Source organism: Epinephelus moara, chromosome 3, assembly GCF_006386435.1.
Source record: "Epinephelus moara isolate mb chromosome 3, YSFRI_EMoa_1.0, whole genome shotgun sequence".
In the NCBI taxonomy this organism is placed as follows: Eukaryota; Metazoa; Chordata; class Actinopteri; order Perciformes; family Serranidae; genus Epinephelus; species Epinephelus moara.
The window spans coordinates 33,784,902-33,804,347 of NC_065508.1; the positions used below are offsets into that span (position 1 = coordinate 33,784,902).

General features: G+C 41.7%; 1 protein-coding gene across 1 annotated transcript in view; it reads left to right on the top strand.

The window, feature by feature from the left end:
* Positions 1-6,405: 6,405 nt before the first annotated feature.
* Positions 6,406-19,446, top strand: part of LOC126387954 (protocadherin alpha-C2-like) — a 28,139-nt gene continuing 15,098 nt past the window's right edge. The window contains exons 1-2 of the mRNA XM_050040770.1: positions 6,406-9,179; positions 14,230-14,288. Of these exons, the coding sequence (XP_049896727.1) occupies positions 6,639-9,179; positions 14,230-14,288 (2,600 nt within the window). The 5' untranslated portion in view covers positions 6,406-6,638. The remainder of the gene's footprint in view (positions 9,180-14,229; positions 14,289-19,446) is intronic.

Here is a 19,446-nt window from a genome sequence, read left to right on the forward strand (position 1 = left end):
TCAGATCAGAGAAGATACTCTGGCTGGGGCCCATGCACAACGGGGTCATGAGTCTTAACACCTAGAGCCTCGGATTCCACTACAGCTGGAAGGATAAAGTGAAGAGGACTTAAACAAGTGTCCAGTGCTGTGCTGTTGGAGCAGAAGTCAGAGGGAGGACTGATATGTCATTTGTTTTATTTCATGACTGGGCTGCGTGAAAAGATAAAGCAGATATTTCATTGCAGCGGAAATGGATATGAACAGATTGTCACTTTGATTTAAAAACATATGCTGGACGAGACAGGAACACAAATCTATTACTGCATCTGCAAAGTTTGTGATTTTATGCACTAAATCTCCACAGACAACATCTGTCCTGTTGCCTTTACATTACACCACTTGGATTTTGTTTTGATGAGGCAAACGCTGCTGTAGATTAGAGAGTATTTATGTCTTACATTATTGTAATATTTATGTATAGAAGTGTATACATGAATAAGGAACATGCTTGGCATTCACATGGGAACCAGTGACTGTAGTAGTCTCTGCTGATCTGGTGGCCAGGCTGATGGAGTACTATGATGGAGTTAAGTGCAGTGAAATTTAGGCTCCATCTTGAGTGATGCCTGTGGCAGTTTTTATTTATTTATTTATTTTTTTATTTTTTTATGTGTGGCTGCCCTTGCCAAAGGGTCACTGCTGCACTAGTTTGCGTTGGCCGTTCTGTGTTGGTTGTTTTAGATGGCTGCATGTAAGCTGCTGCACAGATGCTGTATAGTTTGTAGAAATGTCCTCTTAAAAACTTACAGACAGGTGGATTGTTATGATTTTTAAACTGCAACAATAATTTGTGAACTTGAATCTTTTAGACAATTGGTACCACATGTGACGGACAGATGGACAGACAGTCTCGCTCAAGGACACTGCAGCTGTCTCTACAATCACAGCTCCATCCTGCTGCCCAATAACTTAACTCAAATTAAAATGCAAATTTTAGTAACAAATGTGAATTGCATAGCAGGGTGTTTTATGTCTTGTTTTGGGATGCCTAACATTGCTTCCACAGACTTTCCAGTATGTTGGCATGTAAATAAGCAGGAGTTTTGTGTGGGGACAGTACATCTAATTTAGAATGTTGATCACAGCTGGCACAGAAACATTCATCAAATTGCTGTTGCTATGGAAACACTATTTTCTGAGGCTTATGCAACAAATCCAAAATGGTTCCTATAAGCAGGCAGGTTAACAATCAGCAAAGCATATTTGAATGGGAATGCATATTCAGTCAATTCAAAGCCCTTGAATGTAACACATCATTTTTGCATGTTTATTGTACAGTCAGTGTGGGGGTGAGTATTTGACTGGCAGTAAACACTAGGACTGGATGTTTTCCCCCAAACTTAAGTATTGTGTACTTGCATATGCTTTTCTATAATTTTGCCCACATTAATATGAGTCTTTGCTGTTTTGCTGATGTTGATATTATGCATTTTTTAATGTATCAAAATATGTGTTTTGATGAAAACATTTTATAAAACTAATTATTTTCATGATTAACACCATCGACTCTGCATGGATTATTCAAAGGAGCCATTATGGCTCTCCTCCATTAGATGTATTCACCCAGTGATCTATTCTGCTCAAGGCTATCAGGACAGCCTTGCCCTGCCAGCTGTTGTGACTGACTTTGCTTGTCTGTGTTGGACGGATTTCCCAGACTCCCTAAGCTTCGGCCAAAAATGGTGTAGCTTCACTCTCACAGTGAAATAGTAATGATTCCTTATCTTTAATGATTTTGTTGCTTTTACCGAGGCACAGTTTACAGCTACTGTTCCTTGTTAGTCAACTAAAATGTGTGCTATGTGTGCTCCATATTCAGCAGTATCCCTCCAGTTTCCTTTTTGGTACATGGAGCAATGGCTGCTAATTCAGCCACTGCATGATTGTTGTTATCTCTAGGCTCTACCCCAAATTTTACACAAGAGGGCCATGGTTACTGACCTAGCAATCCCTGTTTAGTCTCATTTTTTATGACTCACAGGCTCCTTCAGTGTGTTTCCATATAGTTGCCTGTTTAGAGATAAACATACAACCAGATATTTTCCAAAACCCTTATGTAGCAAGTCGAGTAAATTTAATGGTAAACAATGAAATTAAAGAATGTAATTCCAATGCATTCACATATCTGTAATCAGTCAATCAGACTTAATTTGCATAGCACTTTTGCAAATTAAGTCTGATTGACTTAGTTCCAGAGACAAAAGCTATACATGAGTAACATCATTCAATACAAATAAAAACAGGGCCTGAGGAAACATTATCATAAATCTCATTACAGTCAGGAATCACTAACTTTGTATATACATGCATATACCAAAATGTAAAACAGACTAAATTAATAAACAAAAGTAAATAAACAGATATAGTTAAATTAAAAGCCAGACTAAAAAGATAGGTCAAGATAGAGAACATTCTGTGCTGCCCTCATCTTCATGCATTTTTGGATGTTGTCCATCATCCTTGGGTGGCTGTAAGAAAGCAAAGACCATGATGATGTTTGTAACATTTTACTCAATCAGAAGAATTTCACACAAATGCTATGTAGATTTTCTTAACACTTCACTGTGGGTGGTCCAGTCACATTATTTACTGTGTGCATGCCAACCCAGTCTACAGGATTTTTTTTTTTAATTTGTACTTTATTATGTGGAGCATGCATTAATATGTTACATTTCAACAATACTGTGGTTATCATGTGGTTAGGTTTAGGCACAACAACCGGTGAAAAACAAATTAATGCCACTACCCCAGCTTGAAAATCAGCAATGGGTTGCTAAGAAACACCCACATTTGGGGGCTAAAAAGCCACAGGAAACACAGTGACAGGTTGGTAAAAAACACTCATGTTTAGGGGCGAAAGCTGCTGGATTAACAGCTACAGGTTATTAAGAAACACCCATGTTTGAGGGTAGAAAAGCCGCTGGAAAAACAGCCAGAGGTCACTACAGAACACCTATGTTTGAGAGCTACAAAGCCGCAGGATTAACTGTGAGAGGCCCTCACATAACACCCACATTTGTTGCCTGAGAAGCTGCTGGGAAAACAGCCATGGGTTGCTAAAAACACCCACATTTGGGGACTAAAAAGCAGCTGGAAATGCTGCGATGACTTACGACAAAACAACCAGTTTTGTTGTTTATTGGTCTTGAACAGTGATCTGCAGTGATCTGCAGTGGTCTGCAGTGGTCCACCATCCCCTCCGCACCCTGATGACAAAGTCAGCTCATATGCTACGTCACTTTAGAAATGGTGATGTGATATATGATACATATGAAACATGCAAATGTAATGTATTCATGGTTTGCAGAAACACACAATGCAAACATTTGGACTGGGCTGTGCATGCAAAACTGCATCAATATATAATTTTCCTCATATAACTAATACAACCAGATATAAATTACATTTTAATCTAAGTAAATGGGATTCTGATCCAAATCACCACAATTTGTGACTCTGACATAAGTAAATAACAGATTATCATAATTCATATCAGAGTAAGCAGTACATCTTCACCAGATCGATCTTGATTAAAGTAGGAGTTTAATGGGATAATTATTTTACATCCAAAGACTCAGATCAGGTCAGATGCACACATAGCCAGTATTTATACAAGTGCACCCAGATTTATCCACAAGTCGTGGCTAATAATGCCGTCATCCCGTCACCTCAGCCAGCCTGAGCCTGAGGAGCTGTCCCTGGTGCTGAAGTCATTCTGGACCTGAAGCTTTCCTTGCTGTGCTGCTCATTCCTGGTTTGTGTAAGTATTAGTGCTAAACAGTTAGTTCATCACCAAACAGATCATTTTGATTAACTTCACTGAAGTTCACTTTGTATATATAAGCCTGAACAGCTGCCATCAAAATAAAACAAACAGTAGCCAGAAACTCTCTTGAGATCTGCTCTAACTGAAATAGATGAACAGCTTATGTATGTGCTTCAGATTTTATGTCCATCAAACCAGTCAGTGCACTAAGAGCCTGTGGATGACAACATCTTTGAGAACGCCACTCCCATTAACGCTTTAACATAAGATACAGTGCATTAAGCCTCAGAACTGCTTTGTACTGAGTGTTTTTTACCTTATCTCTGGGGTTAACTGGACATTAACCATGCTATAAAATGCTACCCTAGACCACAAGAGTCATCAGAGTGTATGTGTTTTATCTTAACTTTCCCCACTGATGTTTAATTCATCATACATCAACAGCAATATATGCTGATGTGCAACACCAGGTACACTTTTTCATTGATACGACCTAAATATTAAAGACTAAAGTTATAAAATCATACAAATTATACAAACACACAAAAATATAAATGATATAATGAAATATATACTTTTGGGGGAAATCCAGCACCAGTGCTAGATCCAGCACTGTCAAAGCCAAAAATGTTTATTGTGCATACACAGCAAACAACACTGATCCAGGCAGCGAAAGTCGTGATCTAATCATCCTACCAGGCCCTGGCTTGAGCAGACACAGGACCCCTATTCTGGTTAAGCTCTGGAATAGGACAATGACAGAAGACACACATTAGGGTGGACAGATGGTAAACATACACAAGAACTAACCTTCAAACAAAGAAAAAAACAAGAAGAAGCATCTTGAACTGCAAGGAAAAGGACCAAAGGAACAATCACACACTGACAAGAGCCAGTGTTGTCAGTGTGTTACTCCAAATGTTGATTACACACTGACATTTAGAGAGCAGAACTCAAGATAGCAGCAGTTTAGATCTTCAAGTTCACCTGCGAGAACATGCACACTCTGGGACAAGAACAATAATTGCTTATGTATTCATTGTGTCATCATGTAGGATATTTCGGTGACCGCCAGCTGAAGGGATGGAAAGCAAATTCCTAGACATTCAGTAAAGGAGCATGTGAAAAGGGGGAATTGTTGCATTCTTGAAAAGTGGAAATACAATAATGAATCTTGTAATGTAGGCTGGATCTTCCTGACAAGGCAAAAAACCCAGTTATGAATCATGCATGTTAATTAATACAGCCACAATATGGATTTATTTTATATTAGGCTATATACAGCACAGTAACCGCCTCCTGGTTTCCATGCCCATATATGACCCCATACTGTATCATGTTTCTCTTCGGGATGTACTCTATAGAGAGGAAATGAGACTTCTGCTTTATGGGGTCCACCACGGGCATCTTAAATACGATTATGTGACCTGACAGTCTGAGGTCTACCACTGACAGTGATCCATGTGGAGGGAAGGTTGTGATTGTCAGTGCAATGCTTTCTTTCTGCTGCGCCTTGCCCAAATGCTCGCCATGCGGTACGCTGCGCTGCAGAATCGCTACCGGCAAATTAACCATCCTTACGACTCCAGTGTACAGACAAAGGAAGACATAAGCCAGTCCCCAAACATGTGTCCGTGTACAGCATGTGGCCACGCTTATTGCATATATCTTCCATTTCGGAGGAGGTGTTGGTGCTGAATGTTGTGCAGATTAAAGTCTTGACCTTGCCTGTATGAGCAACAGTGAGTCCGCACTCATTAACCCCGGTAAATTAAATGTTGCAGCCACGTCTTCGGGTTACATTTTCCATTTTCACCATATATTTTTCAGCCACGTGCTGCACAGATATTGAGATTTGTGGAATGAATGACTGGTGTCGCTGAATGCACATGTATTTGTATGGCTGTTTTATGTGGCCGCCATTCTTTTTCTGGAGGTGCTTTAATGTGTTGGTCGTCTATTAGCTCCCAGACCCTACAACGACATCGCTATGGAAGGATAAGAGGAGAGAAATGGGTGGGGAAGGAGGAGGGGAGCTGCGCCACAGTGGAGGGGAGAGAGCTGGAGTCTGAGTGCGCGCTAGGGTGGGATGCCGTCCTTCCAAGGTCAAGTCAGCTATATTCAATTACACAAGTTCCGGTTGCTGTTTTCAAAATAAATCCCTTTTAAATGAACAGATACTGTGCGGCTATGTTTTCAATGAAACACATAAACACCGGGTATCTGGCACATGGTGCATGACAATAGAGACTAAATTAAAGGCGGCATTTATACAGCCAGTGCAATGCGCAATTATGCATAATGGAAAAACAGGTAAACACTGGAAAGTATAAGTTAGGAATTGATAGGAACCCTGACAAGCTATAGCTCCCAGCCCTTTATTTCAGCACTTCACTAAAACACTGGAGGGACCTCTCCAGTTTCGGGCTTCCTGTCCGACTTTCTCCTTTCATTTCTCTAAGAGAGCTGACTTAACTTGTAGGAGAAAAAGCGACACATGTGTCATTTCATTTTGAAAGACACACACCTCTTTTCCGGTTTTATTTTACCGAATTTCGACAACCTTGACGGATTTCACAGCTCCAGCAGCAAGGAAACACACCCGTCAGCAGCGCGCATTGGAGACAAAAAAGCGCATCACGGACAAAGGAAACATGGGTGCGCTGGAGAGGATTCACCTCAGCCGGGTAACACAATGGATGAGCCGCTTGTGTTTCGTTTACCGGGAGACCAATTAGCCCACCTTAATGAGGTGCTGGGATGCAAGATACTGCAAGCTAAAAAGGCGGAAGGCTGCGTTTAATCCGTCTGCGGATCCTATGAGCTTGCAATGGCTGTGGCGGGGATATGCAACTGGATAGGGAATAATGTGCCTTTTTATTTTGTGATATTTTCCTTATTTTGTGGCCTTTCGTTTGGACAATTGCGATATTCTATTACGGAAGAACTCGAAAATGGGGCACTGGTCGGTGAACTGGCGCATGACTTGGGGCTGGATATTCGAAAGCTCGCCACCCGAAAAATTAAGGTAACCTCCAACAGCGGTAAACGCTATGTGATTGTCAACCCCAAAAATGGCAAATTACTCGTCAATGAAAGGATCGACAGGGAGGCACTGTGCGATTTATCCAACACCTGCCTCATTAATCTGGAGGTGCTGGTCGAAAACCCCACTGAGGTGCACCATGTCGAGGTGGAGATTGTGGATGCCAATGACAATGCGCCGCAGTTCCCCAGAGACGAGTATCAACTGGAAATCTCAGAATCTGCTCTGCCGGGGTCTCGTTACCCGATTGAAAACGCTCAAGACCCAGACATTGGGTCAAATTCAGTTCGTATGTATCAGCTCAGCACAAACGACCATTTCGCGCTGGTATCCAATAAACCCTCCCTAAACACAAAGCACATCGAGCTTGTGCTCAAAAAGCCCGTTGATCGAGAACAGACGCCTTACCACCAATTAATTTTAAGTGCTGTGGATGGTGGGACACCAGAGAAAACAGGCACGGCTAAAATCAATGTCAGGGTCCTGGACTCAAATGACAATGTTCCCACGTTCGACAGCTCAGTATACAAGGTGAAACTGTTGGAAAATTCGCCCAAAGACACCCTGGTTATTAAACTGAATGCTACTGATCTGGATGAGGGCACAAATGGAGAGGTTTATTACTCTTTCAGCAGCTACACTCCTGAGAGAGTGAGGCAGATGTTCAGCATGGACACCAATACAGGAGAAATAAGAGTGAGAAGCAATGTTGACTATGAAGAGACCAACTCCTATGAGATGTACATTCAGGCGATGGACAAGGGCCCTGGGGCCGTGGCAGCACACTGTAAGGTAGTGGTAGAGGTGGTGGATGTGAATGACAATGTCCCTCAGATAGTGCTGTCATCTCTGTCGAGCCCCGTGAGGGAGGACGCCCGTGCAGACACGGTCGTGGCCCTCATTAGCGTTACTGATCGAGACTCTGGCGCTAACAAGCAGGTGAGCTTGGAAATCCCAGCAGGCCTTCCTTTCAAGATCAAGTCATTCAGAAATTACTACACTCTGGTTACCTCAGCCTTCCTGGACCGCGAGACCACCGATGCCTACAATGTCACTCTGAGTGCCACGGATGGAGGAAACCCTCCGCTTTCCTCCCAGAAGACCATACAGGTGGATGTGGCCGATGTTAATGACAACCCACCGCGATTTGAACAGACTTCATATACTGTCTATGTGGCTGAGAACAATGCCCCCGGGGCCTCTTTGTGTACTGTGAAAGCTCAAGACGCAGACATCAAAGAGAACGCACGCATCACCTACACAGTGCTCAATGACAACAACCATGGCATCCCTGTCACCTCATATGTGTCTGTGAAGGCCGATACGGGGGAGGCTTATGCCCTAAGAGCCTTTGACTATGAGTCACTGAGAGAGTTTCACTTCCAGGTCAAAGCCCAAGATGGGGGCATTCCTCCACTCAGTCGCGTTGCCACTGTCTACATCTACATAATGGATCAGAATGACCATGCACCACTGATAGTCAACCCTCCCGGCAATGGTACACGCTCACTGGAAACGGTACAAAAGAACGCAGAGCCTGGTGCCTTGGTGACCAAAGTGGTGGCATACGATGCAGACGCTGGTCCAAATGCCTGGCTGGTGTACGTGCTGGAGACAGCCACTGACCTGGACTTGTTCAAGGTGCACGAACACACTGGTGAGATCAGGACCACTCGGAGGATCCTGGAGGACAACTCCACCTCCTTCGCTTTAACCGTTGTAGTGAAGGACCATGGGCAGCCTGCTCTCTCCTCCACTGCCACCATCAACGTGGCCGTCATGGAGGTGCCCCCCAAAGTGGCTCCTGACCCCAAGAGGATCATCCGACCTCACAGCACACTACTCTTCTCCAATGTGACCCTCTACTTGATCGTGGCTTTGAGTGCTACCACCTTTGTTTTCCTGGTCACTGTAGTGGTGTTGGCCATCGTTCGCTGCCATGCCTACTGCACCCAGCCTGGGTCCTGCTCCCCTTGCTGTGTGTCTCAGAAGCCCCCTCCAGATGGCGGGAGCAGCAGCGTAAGTGCTGGTGGGGCAGGCGGCGGTGCAGCCGGAGCACAGCCTAATAACAATGTGGTGCTTCGGAGAGACCTTAAAGTGGAGCCTCACTACATTGAAGTGCGCGGGAATGGCTCCCTCACAAAGACTTACTGCTACAAGACCTGCCTGACAGCCACCTCTGGCAGTGACACTTTCATGTTCTACAACACGGGACGCCCCATCAGTGGCACCTGGGGCAGCGGTGCTGACCGCTTCTTCACGAGTAACAGTGGATTTGTACGAAGACTGAGTATGCCTGATGCCTCGCTGCAGCTCTGCCCAGAGGTGTGTCATTCATTTTTTATGTTTACCTTTGCACGCATAACCGGAAGGTCATGAATCATCATGTTTACATAGTAGTGGCTTTAATGATGTTTTAGTGAGCCTTAGACAATACAAGACCTTTTCAACCATATGCTCAACATGGCTTTTCATCAGGGTTATTGCTACAGTATCCATTTTTGTCAGAGATATTTTGTTGGGTGAAGATATTCCTGTGTGTCAGGTTTGATCCCCTACTACAATGAATCGAATCCTTGCAGGCCTCATCCTCTTTTGTTCAGTTCCCACTTGCACTGTGCTGTCGCTCAGCCCAGCCCAGCTCAGCACTCACACTGCATTAGTGTCAGGCCTGATGCTTTTCAGGGTCCTGTGTTATTTCTGATGATTCAGAGATTTGTGTTTCAGTTTGAGGTTGTCATCACATCTACACTAAGAACAGGTCATGCAGTCTTTACTACTGGCTCATTCTCTGTGCAAGTGGGTTTGACTCGTGTGTTTGTGGCTGGGTATGTGTGTGTGTGAGTAAAACTGTTACACTGGAGCACTTGGGGTTAATTGAAGTGATCAAAGGCCCTGCAGGACTAGTTGTTGTTGCCTCTGACTGTGGCGGAGAAATGCCTTTACCTACTGTTATTTTATTTTCTTGGTCTTAAGGGCTGCATTACACTTTATGATTCTGAACTGCAAATATGCTAGATGAGTGAAGTTAATGCCTTTACTTGCTAGGCCATATCTTTATTAATAATGACTTGATTTCTCAGACACTGTATCAGCAATCCCTTATTAATATGAAATATTGTCACACAACAGTCACATCTGAAATACTATCAATACGGAGGTAACAATTGCTGTTTTACTGACTTGATATCAATCAAGAAATCCTACATATCCGCTTTCCTAGCCATATGCATCATTTATGTTGCTCTTAAATGTTGAAATCTTCATGTCTATTACATTTAAGAGATTTCGGGGTGGATATATTCTGCTATTTTGCTCTAGAGATTGGTGGTAAAAAAAAAAGTGATAATATGATTTTTAATGCCAGATTGTTGATGCAGTGTTCACTATGGTTAAGACATTCTCTCTAGGATGCATCATCCTAATTATCAGGTGCCAGCCACTGGTACATTAGTTATAAGAAAACCTCTGACCAAGACAAGTGTAGCAGTGTAAATTAAATTATCCTCCAGCCTCTGTTCCTCAGCCCTGCAAATTAGATTTACTCAAAGAGGCTGGGTCTACCAGCAGAAAATACTCCCCTCTGAATTGAACTCAGGAACATAATGTGCCATCTTTATCTGGGACACTTGCTACTGCCTGAGCAGGTTCGTGTCTTAAACACAGTGTCTCTTATTCAGTGTTCTTGAGGTCCAAGGCTACAAGCCACATGATGCTGACAGATTTTAGCATTAGCTGTAATGCAGATGTTCACAATCATTTCATACGGTGCATGTGCGCAGAACCTACTCATGAGAGAGTAATGAGTAAGCATAATCAGGCATAATTAATGGCCATGAAAGATTAGCTCATTAAAATATGGCTTTTGCCCCCTATGAGATTCTTATGGTTCTTTGAATTTAAAGGCGTAATCATCAGCAAAATTTGGCTATCATCAAAGGCAAATGAATCCTGGCACGCTTATAGGGGAACTACGCCCGTTTTAAAAACTCATACATGTTATTCCTGTGGTCTAAGGCAGTCCAAACATATTAATGAACATGAACAACTCTCTTCCAAATCTAAAAACTGGAGTGCTAAAACTCACATTTGAGATGTCATAGAGTAAAATGTCTGCAGCTGCTCCATAGACAATAAATTGGAAAAGATGTTCGAGATGACCCCCAAGAGCAGCCAAGGGAATGCTCTGAGTATATGGGTATATCTTCTGTTCAGAACTGAGAACACTGCAATAGAATAAAGCTTATTTTTATATAAAGAAAAAAAGAAACATTCTGTGGGTCCACTAAATCAGGCTCCAAGTCATTGTCTATGGAGCAGACTTTTTAATCATATGACGTCACAAGTTTGAGTCTTACTTCTCTCGTTTCTGGCTTTGAGAGAGAGTGGCTCATGTTCACAAATATTGATTGCACATTTCTAGGTCATGGAGATAAAATTAGAATCCAACCACATAGGGGATTTTTACAAGTCAAAATTACAACCTGTATTTATGTTTTTTGTTAGGTGGTGACCTCTAGTGGCCATAGTAATTAATGGAGTAATGGAGGAAGCCAGGTGACGTAGTATAAGGAGTGAGAAAATCCACTTAGCGTGGGATGGTCAAACAAGCACTGTACTTTCATCCAGGAGGCCAGTGTTCATATTCCATGTGAAACCAAAAGTCAATGTAGAGTTTTTTTTTTGTTTGTTTTATCAATGAAACACAGTACGTCGACATATATTACGTGATGTATGTCAAGTTAGATCCATAATTAACAAATGTAGTTATTTTAAGCCAAACCATGATGTTTTTCATAAACCTAACCAAGTTTTGTTGCCCAAGCCTTACCATGTAGTTTTGATGCAACTGCAACTGTTTCATAACGTTACCCACATGTTTAAAACTATGACAGTTAACGGTCATATGAGCTATTCTGTCCTCCACTGGTAGGAGCACTAATTTAGGAAATGCTCCTGTAGGTTGCATTCAGAGGTTTGACGATACGACTTAAGTGGTCATGTGGGTTGGATTACTTGTTGGAGATGTTTTCCCATTTAGCATGGTAACTCCAATACTCCAAAAAAAAAAAAATCAACATTATTATATTAGTAGGAGTAGCACTGATAGACATACAAACCCAGTTAATACTAATATCTCTGACCAGTATTTCATACAATGTCTTTATTACTCCAAAATGATTCTAAACAATCACTGTAATGACAATTTTACCAATTGTAGCTACTGATGAATCAGTCTTTATTTTAAAGGGACAGTTTGTCCCAAAAATTAAAAATACATTTTTAACTAATAAAGGGTGATTTCCATTTAGCATTTACCATTTACTTTATATTTATAATTTAAATATTTAGCCAAAAAATCCTTTGTCCAGGCAGTGCATTTTTGATTTCACAATACTTCTTAATGCTCTGTGTTCTTAGAAACATCTAAATATATTGTTTATCATTTATTTTAGTGCAAACATGCACTATCAAAAAGGTGTCCGTATAGTAGCTGCAATTTGATAATGGCCATGGAGTCATGGAGATATACAGAATCAGAAGGAAGTCATGTAAATCTCCAAATTAAGACAGATGGAAGAAGATGAAATCAGTTTATACAACAGTGATAATTTGAAAATATTATTGATGATTTGTCCCATACATTTGTCTCACACTGAATCCTACACATATGTAATACATCATATTTGTAAATGATTGCCCCTTCAACATGATCCCACAGAAATATGAAATGACCACAACCTCTTAACCAACCTGGTCTCACTCTCACCTCATCAAACACTCAGCGTCAGATACCAACGTACCGAGGCACCCTTTTGCGGCGGTATGAGATGACTGGGCAGAAGCATTTATTGACACTTTGAGCAACTGCTGTAGTATAAAGAGCGAGAAACTGCCTAGGGTGGTTGGGAATGGAGGTGGATGGTTTAAACAAACTCTGGACTTTCACGCGTGAGACCGCTGTTTGTGTCCCATGTCAAATTAAAAGTTAATTGAGTTATTTTGATAACAACAGTGTGCTAATATGTGTTGTAGGCTACGGTAGTGATGTATGTCACGTGACGTTACATTACATCATGGTAGTAACAAACTTACTTATTTTAAGCTGAACGATGATGTTTTTTTCTAAACCCAACCACGTTTTTGCTGCATAAACCTCAGGAAGTAAACCCCCAAATTTTTACATACGTTTTAAAAAAGGCTGTATTTAACTAGCAGAAACTGTCTATTTTCTGTGAAATAACAAATTTGAGTGTAAGTTGACATGCTGCCCAGTGTGTCTCATACCACTGCTAAAGAGTGCCTCAGTGTGTCGGTGGTCGATGCTAAGACCCACTAACCAAACGTCGCTATTTGACAATTTAGGAGTGAGAATGTGTTGTCCTAACATCGCATTACATGGCGTTGGCCTGTATTGTGTTAAAGCTACGACCCCATACTGTAGGTAGTTTAAGAGCTAGAAAGTCTGCGTAGGGAAGAAGTTGGGGTGGTCGATGGGTCAACAAACCCTGGACTTTCACCTGGGAGATTACTTTTTGTGTTGATTTCTTTTAACTCAACATATTTACATCCTTTATGACATACTTGAATTACATACATGACAAATGTAGTTACTTAAACCAAAAACAATCTTTTTCTAAATCTAACCAAATAGTTTTGGTGCCTCAACCCAACCATGCCACCACCATGTATTTTCGACACAATACGTGCCACCACCCTGTAATGCGGTGTTAGAGGTCGTGGTCATTTCATTTATTTCTGTAAGGTTGCCCTGGCGATGATGGCTCTTGCTTATTGGTTTTTAAAGGCAATAATATACCAGAGGACTGCTGAGAGTTCTGAGCACTCAGCCCAGGTTCATCAGGAGCAGACAGATATTCCAGTTACCCACCAACACGTACACAACATTCTGTACAAACACCCCGGCTCTCAGGGAAAGGCCATAACTCCCCCAGCTCTCACATTTATAGAGCCATGAAGTGAGAGACTGTCCAAAAACTCATCAATATGGCTCTCAGTCACTGCCCTTTTTAAAGTCCTTCTGTGTCTATGGGGGGATATCAATATGTATGCGTGTGTGTGTGTGTGTGTGTGTGTGTGTGTGTGTGCCTGCAAAGGGGGACACAACTGCAGTGTTCCTATCACGTCCAGAGCTGGAATGTGTATCATGATTAATTGATGAGACCATGGCCCAGCCTGGCTTTGCACTGTATGAGATCAAACTAAACTCTCTCTTTTCCCTCCTGTCTCTCTCTCTCTCTCTCTCTCTCTCTCTCTCTCTCTCTCTCACTCTCACTCACTTCTCTTTTTTTCCACCTCTTCCCTCTCTTCTTCTCTCTCTCTCTCTCTCTCTCTCTACCTATTGCTCGCTCAGCCGAAAGCCCCGAATGCTGACTGGCGATATTCTGCATCTTTGAGGGCAGGGGTGCAGAGGTAAGCACTTTCTGTCTTTAACTCTTTTGCAACTTTTGATCATCTAGAAAAAGTTATTCATCTTCCTCACAGTGTCTACAGCCTGTCCATGCTACCACTACAGTGACCCTTCATAATGCTCTTGACGTTACCACAGCTGCAATGTATGGAATCTTTAAATGCAATTTTTGTACACCTGCACCTCAAAATGACACTGCAACACAATACAGCAGATCAGTGTCTGCCATTATCAGAAATGGCTGTTAGTGGCCCCTCAGCATCAGTTTGAACCTCAACCCTGTCCTCTTCCTTTGGGAAAAGCCATCTGCAGCTCCCATCAGTGGATGCGTAGCACTCCTCCTCTGCAGTGTAACACTATATAGGTCATCTACATTCTGAGCGTCGCTCCCCCCCCAGTTACAGTCTTTAAGCAGGAAGCATGAAGGACAAATGAGCTGACTATGACCTTTCTCAGATCATCAGATGCACACATGCATCAGTGTCTGCATGTACAACTGCCTCACAAGTGTGAGTTTCTGTGGGGTTTTATATATTTTTGTCCAGAGATAAGGGGAGAAGTTGTGAACACAGACAGCAGAGGACATTTTGGACTCTAGACACACTTGTTAATGCAGTGGCATGCACTGTTACAGATATGCCTTCATACGCCTTATTGCTTGACCAAAATCCTAATTACACCATAATCTAAAGATCTCATTAGCTACCTACTGCAAATTAGAGAATATTCATATTAACAGGATCTGACAACAATTAGGAACATTTTTTTTGTGTGTGTGTCTCCATCTGTCTCTTAAATTTTGTAATGATCAGGTCACAAAAGTTGTATTAAAATACATAATGAAGTGCTTTGCTAATTTGATATGAGGACAGCTGAAACATGAGGGCCTAATGAGTTTTACCTCCACATGTTTGTAATGTGTACTCTATTTTCATAATTTCATGCCAACAATGCTGACTGCTCACTTGTGCAGTCTTCTGCTCTGTCTAAGTTTGATTTAATTGGATATTAGTGTTAATTTCTATGGCGTGGAGGGTATCATAATGTGCATCATGTCATCAAGTCACTGTAACATGACATGGATTAACATAAATCATCATTGCAATTTGCCGCTGCCATCTCTAAAATGGCAGCGCCTGTAACAAGCACAGACACAGAGAAGCTCATATTAACACGTAACCCTGACACACGCACGCTGCAATGTCTCACACCACACACGGCGCGTAGCACCAACATTACTGACCCACATTTCTGGTGAAGTCAGTCAGTGTAGAAAACACCAGTAACTGTGTCATACTCTCACACATTAAATCAGCACCTTCGCTTGTGGAAAAAGCTTGAAACCTGCACTGCTCAGAATGTACATGACCATTTTATATTCATGACAAATCCCTATTCAATGTAACACATAAGCGTGTTGCAGTTTAAGATAGATGCTGAAGGTGCTGCATTGCAGAGGCCCCAGTCAGGGTTGGTCCTCCTGTACAGTGAGCTCTATAGTCATTATGAATGTATGGGGGGGAATATCTCGAGCCTATGCTGGATGCTGCATGCATGCACTTGGCTTTGTGACTCTGTGTAGGGATTCTGTGTGGTCATATTTCCCCAGTATTATGTTTCTTCGGGAAAGCTTGAGTTAAAGTTTGTCTTCAGCCCCGCAGGCCTTTTTCAGGGCAGACATTTTGACTTGTCACAGTTTGAAAAGTACAAGTTTAAATAATAAAACGAATGATAGCTGAACTCCATTTAGCTGCTTTGATTTCAGGCTCCTGGTACTGTGCATGTCGGCTCTCTGTCACTCTCAATGGAACGCTTGGATAGAACAGAGCCATCATTGGTGTTATTATGTAGCACCTGTGCTTTTCCTGCCATCACAAGTCAAAATATCTGCTGTGAAAAAGGCAAATTGCTATTTACTAAGAGCCTGTTTACTCCTGGTATTAATGTGTTTCGGAGATTTGAGCACAAGTGGACAACCGAGGCACATCGGCAGTCACACGTGTCCATCATGCATCTCCAGCTGACCACCTCTATTCAGATTTCGTTATTACTGCGTCACTTACGCTAGGATGCCAACAGTTATTACACCAACATGTTCGGTAGCTGCTCACAAGCATGCTTGCCAGTCACATTAGCAGTTGTGTTGATATAGCTGAGATATCACTATCAGCAGAATTTAACACTTCTCCTTTCATAGGGCAAAACAATGAACAATGGTAAAACTTCATCAAGCTGGTCATAAAATGGGCAAGTTATAGAGCGCAGGCAACCACCGTGTCCTGCATTGATGACGTAGTCCTTGTTGAGGAAGCATCAGGATGCATTAGCATTTACACTACAAAAAATATGTGGTTAAATACATTCCAAACAGCTTTGGTAAGTGGTTTGATCGATCACAATGCGCTTGGTGGTTGTTTAAACAGCGAAGCCATAGCCACCAGCCAGTTGTCTTAACTTTGCCTAAAAACTTGCATCAGGAGATCCAGATAGACAGCTGATATCTGGCCCAAGATGTCCTCTTCTGTTTGCTGGCTAATCTCTGTAAACACTTTTCTGCATCTTCATATAATTAAAATTTTAAAAGACTAACATACAGCTAAATCGTCATCAGACGATAGCCAATGTGCCTAGCCTTTCTTCACAGACTGTTTACCTGTTGCTCGAACATGATTGGTTAATACTACTTGTAATGCAAACGGAAACCAGAGTGCTCCCACTAACAAAATCTTGTCCCTTTGCCTACAGATTCTGCATACATATGAAGATATATGTTATGGTAACAAAATACACCTTCCAGCACCTATAAGGGTCACTAAAACAGGGTCCCCACATTTCCATAGACAAAATTTCTAAACTTTTCCATGACTTTTCAAGGAGCCATTATAAAGTTTTTTTTTTTTTATTGTAACAATTTTATTACACACAAAATTCCAGGACATTTCCAAAACTTTGAATAATTTCAACCAGTCCCATGTCTTTTCCAGGTTTTCCATGACCATGTGAATCCTTACTAAAAACACATTGTATCTCTTTTTATTTAATCCATACAATCCATACGTTGAAAACAAGAATATTTCCTCGCCAGGCCGAGTCGCAGCTGGTTGGTTCACTCGAAATTTATGAAATAAATTTTTCAATTTTCCCAGCAAATTGTTTTGTAATTGTCCGTTGTCCAGTGAAAGCCAAAAAGTGACAGTAAACTGTAACAGTGAAAGAAGAAGGAATTGTGTGTGCTGCATGCCCACCTGCTGAGTCGAATGAAACATAGAGCTGAGAAAATTACACCCTCTAGGTTTTTTACATCTGGTGAAAAAAACTTCTGAAAAACATCTGAAACTTCAAGAATTCCACTTTGGGGCCATCCAGAGAGTTTATGTTGTGCTTGTAGTGTGAATTTTTTATATTTTTCATTTGGGTGTAGGAGTGTCCTAGTTTTATTTCACATAATTAATAAAATATAAATATGTAACAAGATAAGCTGGAAATACTTAAATACATTAAAGATGTTATGTATCCTAATTGAATATGTAAATAAATGTCATCTAAAGTATGTTAACAGATCCAAAAAAAAAAAAAGCAGCAGTAGAAAGTGCTACTGTGAGGTATAAAACAGCTGATTTAAACTCCATTATCCTTGATTTAAAAAAAAAAGTAGGGGTGGGCAGATCGATCCTAAAATATCGATACTCTTGACACTATGTTTGCATTTTGAAGATCAATCCGAGAGTCAATAGGATTGATACCAAAAAAGGGATCAGTTTCCCTCTTCTATGTCGTACCTATTTGTATTTGTAAATAAACACATCTAATGCATGTACTTAATCCAGACCCAGCATCATCTTCTTAGTTTCACTTTCATCCGATTTCAGCAGTAGGACAGTAGGGCCACCTCCCAGCCCTACCGTTTACTGCTGGGCGCTGACACGGACCCTCAGTGGTACTATGAATAGAACCATTAAGCATCTGCGTGACTGTAGCTGTCCACAGATGTTCAATGTGGAAATTATATCTGCGCCTCACTAGTTCAATCAGAAACATAGTAGCAGTGATGGATTAATGAAAAAAGAAAAACACGAGAACGAGAACTCGGAGCTGGAATCGAAAGGGTGGGAGGATGAAGGACCTCTAACAGAAGTCAGAGTCGTTTTAGAGAGGCTCAGGCAAGTAATATACAGGCATACAGTAGTCAAAATAGATATGTACTCTTGTTATATTGTTAGACTCAGGGGCGGACTGGCCATCTGGAGGTTCTGGAGAATCACAGAATGGCCGGTACTACAGGACGGCCGGCGGCCGCCACCACACAGTCATCACCGTTTTTTTTTTCCTTTTTTCTCCCTGATAATCTACTGTTCCACGTCCAGTCCGCTAGTTGGCAGCCTTTAAACTGGATGCCAGCCGGCCCATAGATATCTATGAGCCAGCCGGCCGCCAATCAAATTGAAGAAGAAGGAAGCGCATACCGTATGTGAACCGGTTGTTGTGGGCTGGGCCGAGTCAAAGTCCAGGGCTGTTTTATAGTCCCAGTCCGCCCCTGGTTACACTCTAATTGGTCATCATTAGCTATTATTTAAAGAGGCAACAGATAGGATTCCTTTTTTTTTTTAGCTTGGCACCACCTAGCGTCAGCAGTGTTGCTCGCATTGTCGCAAAGACCAAATTGACCGTGGGGATCAGAGATAATCAATAAAGTGTAAGTTGTAAAGCCACCAGTATACCTCTACAGTATGTATATGTAGAATGAGAAGGTGTGTGGACACTCTACTAAATAAATGAGTAAAGAGACCGAGCAACAATTATCAGATTTATCTGAAGAAAAAACAAATAGTAATGCAAATAATTATAGCAGAATGCACAGTACCAGTACAAACAGCTCACAGTAAATTATACCAATATGTACAGTATCAGTTCAAACAGCAGTAGACACGTAAGGGATAATGTATAGTGAGCCGGTGACTGTTGAAAAATAACTCCGGACAGGGGAATGGAACCCCTGACACGCAGCGGAGTTATTTATCAACAGTCACCGGCTCACTATACATTATCCCGCTTAGAACATGGCTTACTACTAAAAGATTCAAATGTTACAACTGGCATCAATATTATTAAACTGCTGGCAGAGTGTATTGACAGAGGAGAGGCGTTCACCAGACAAATGGG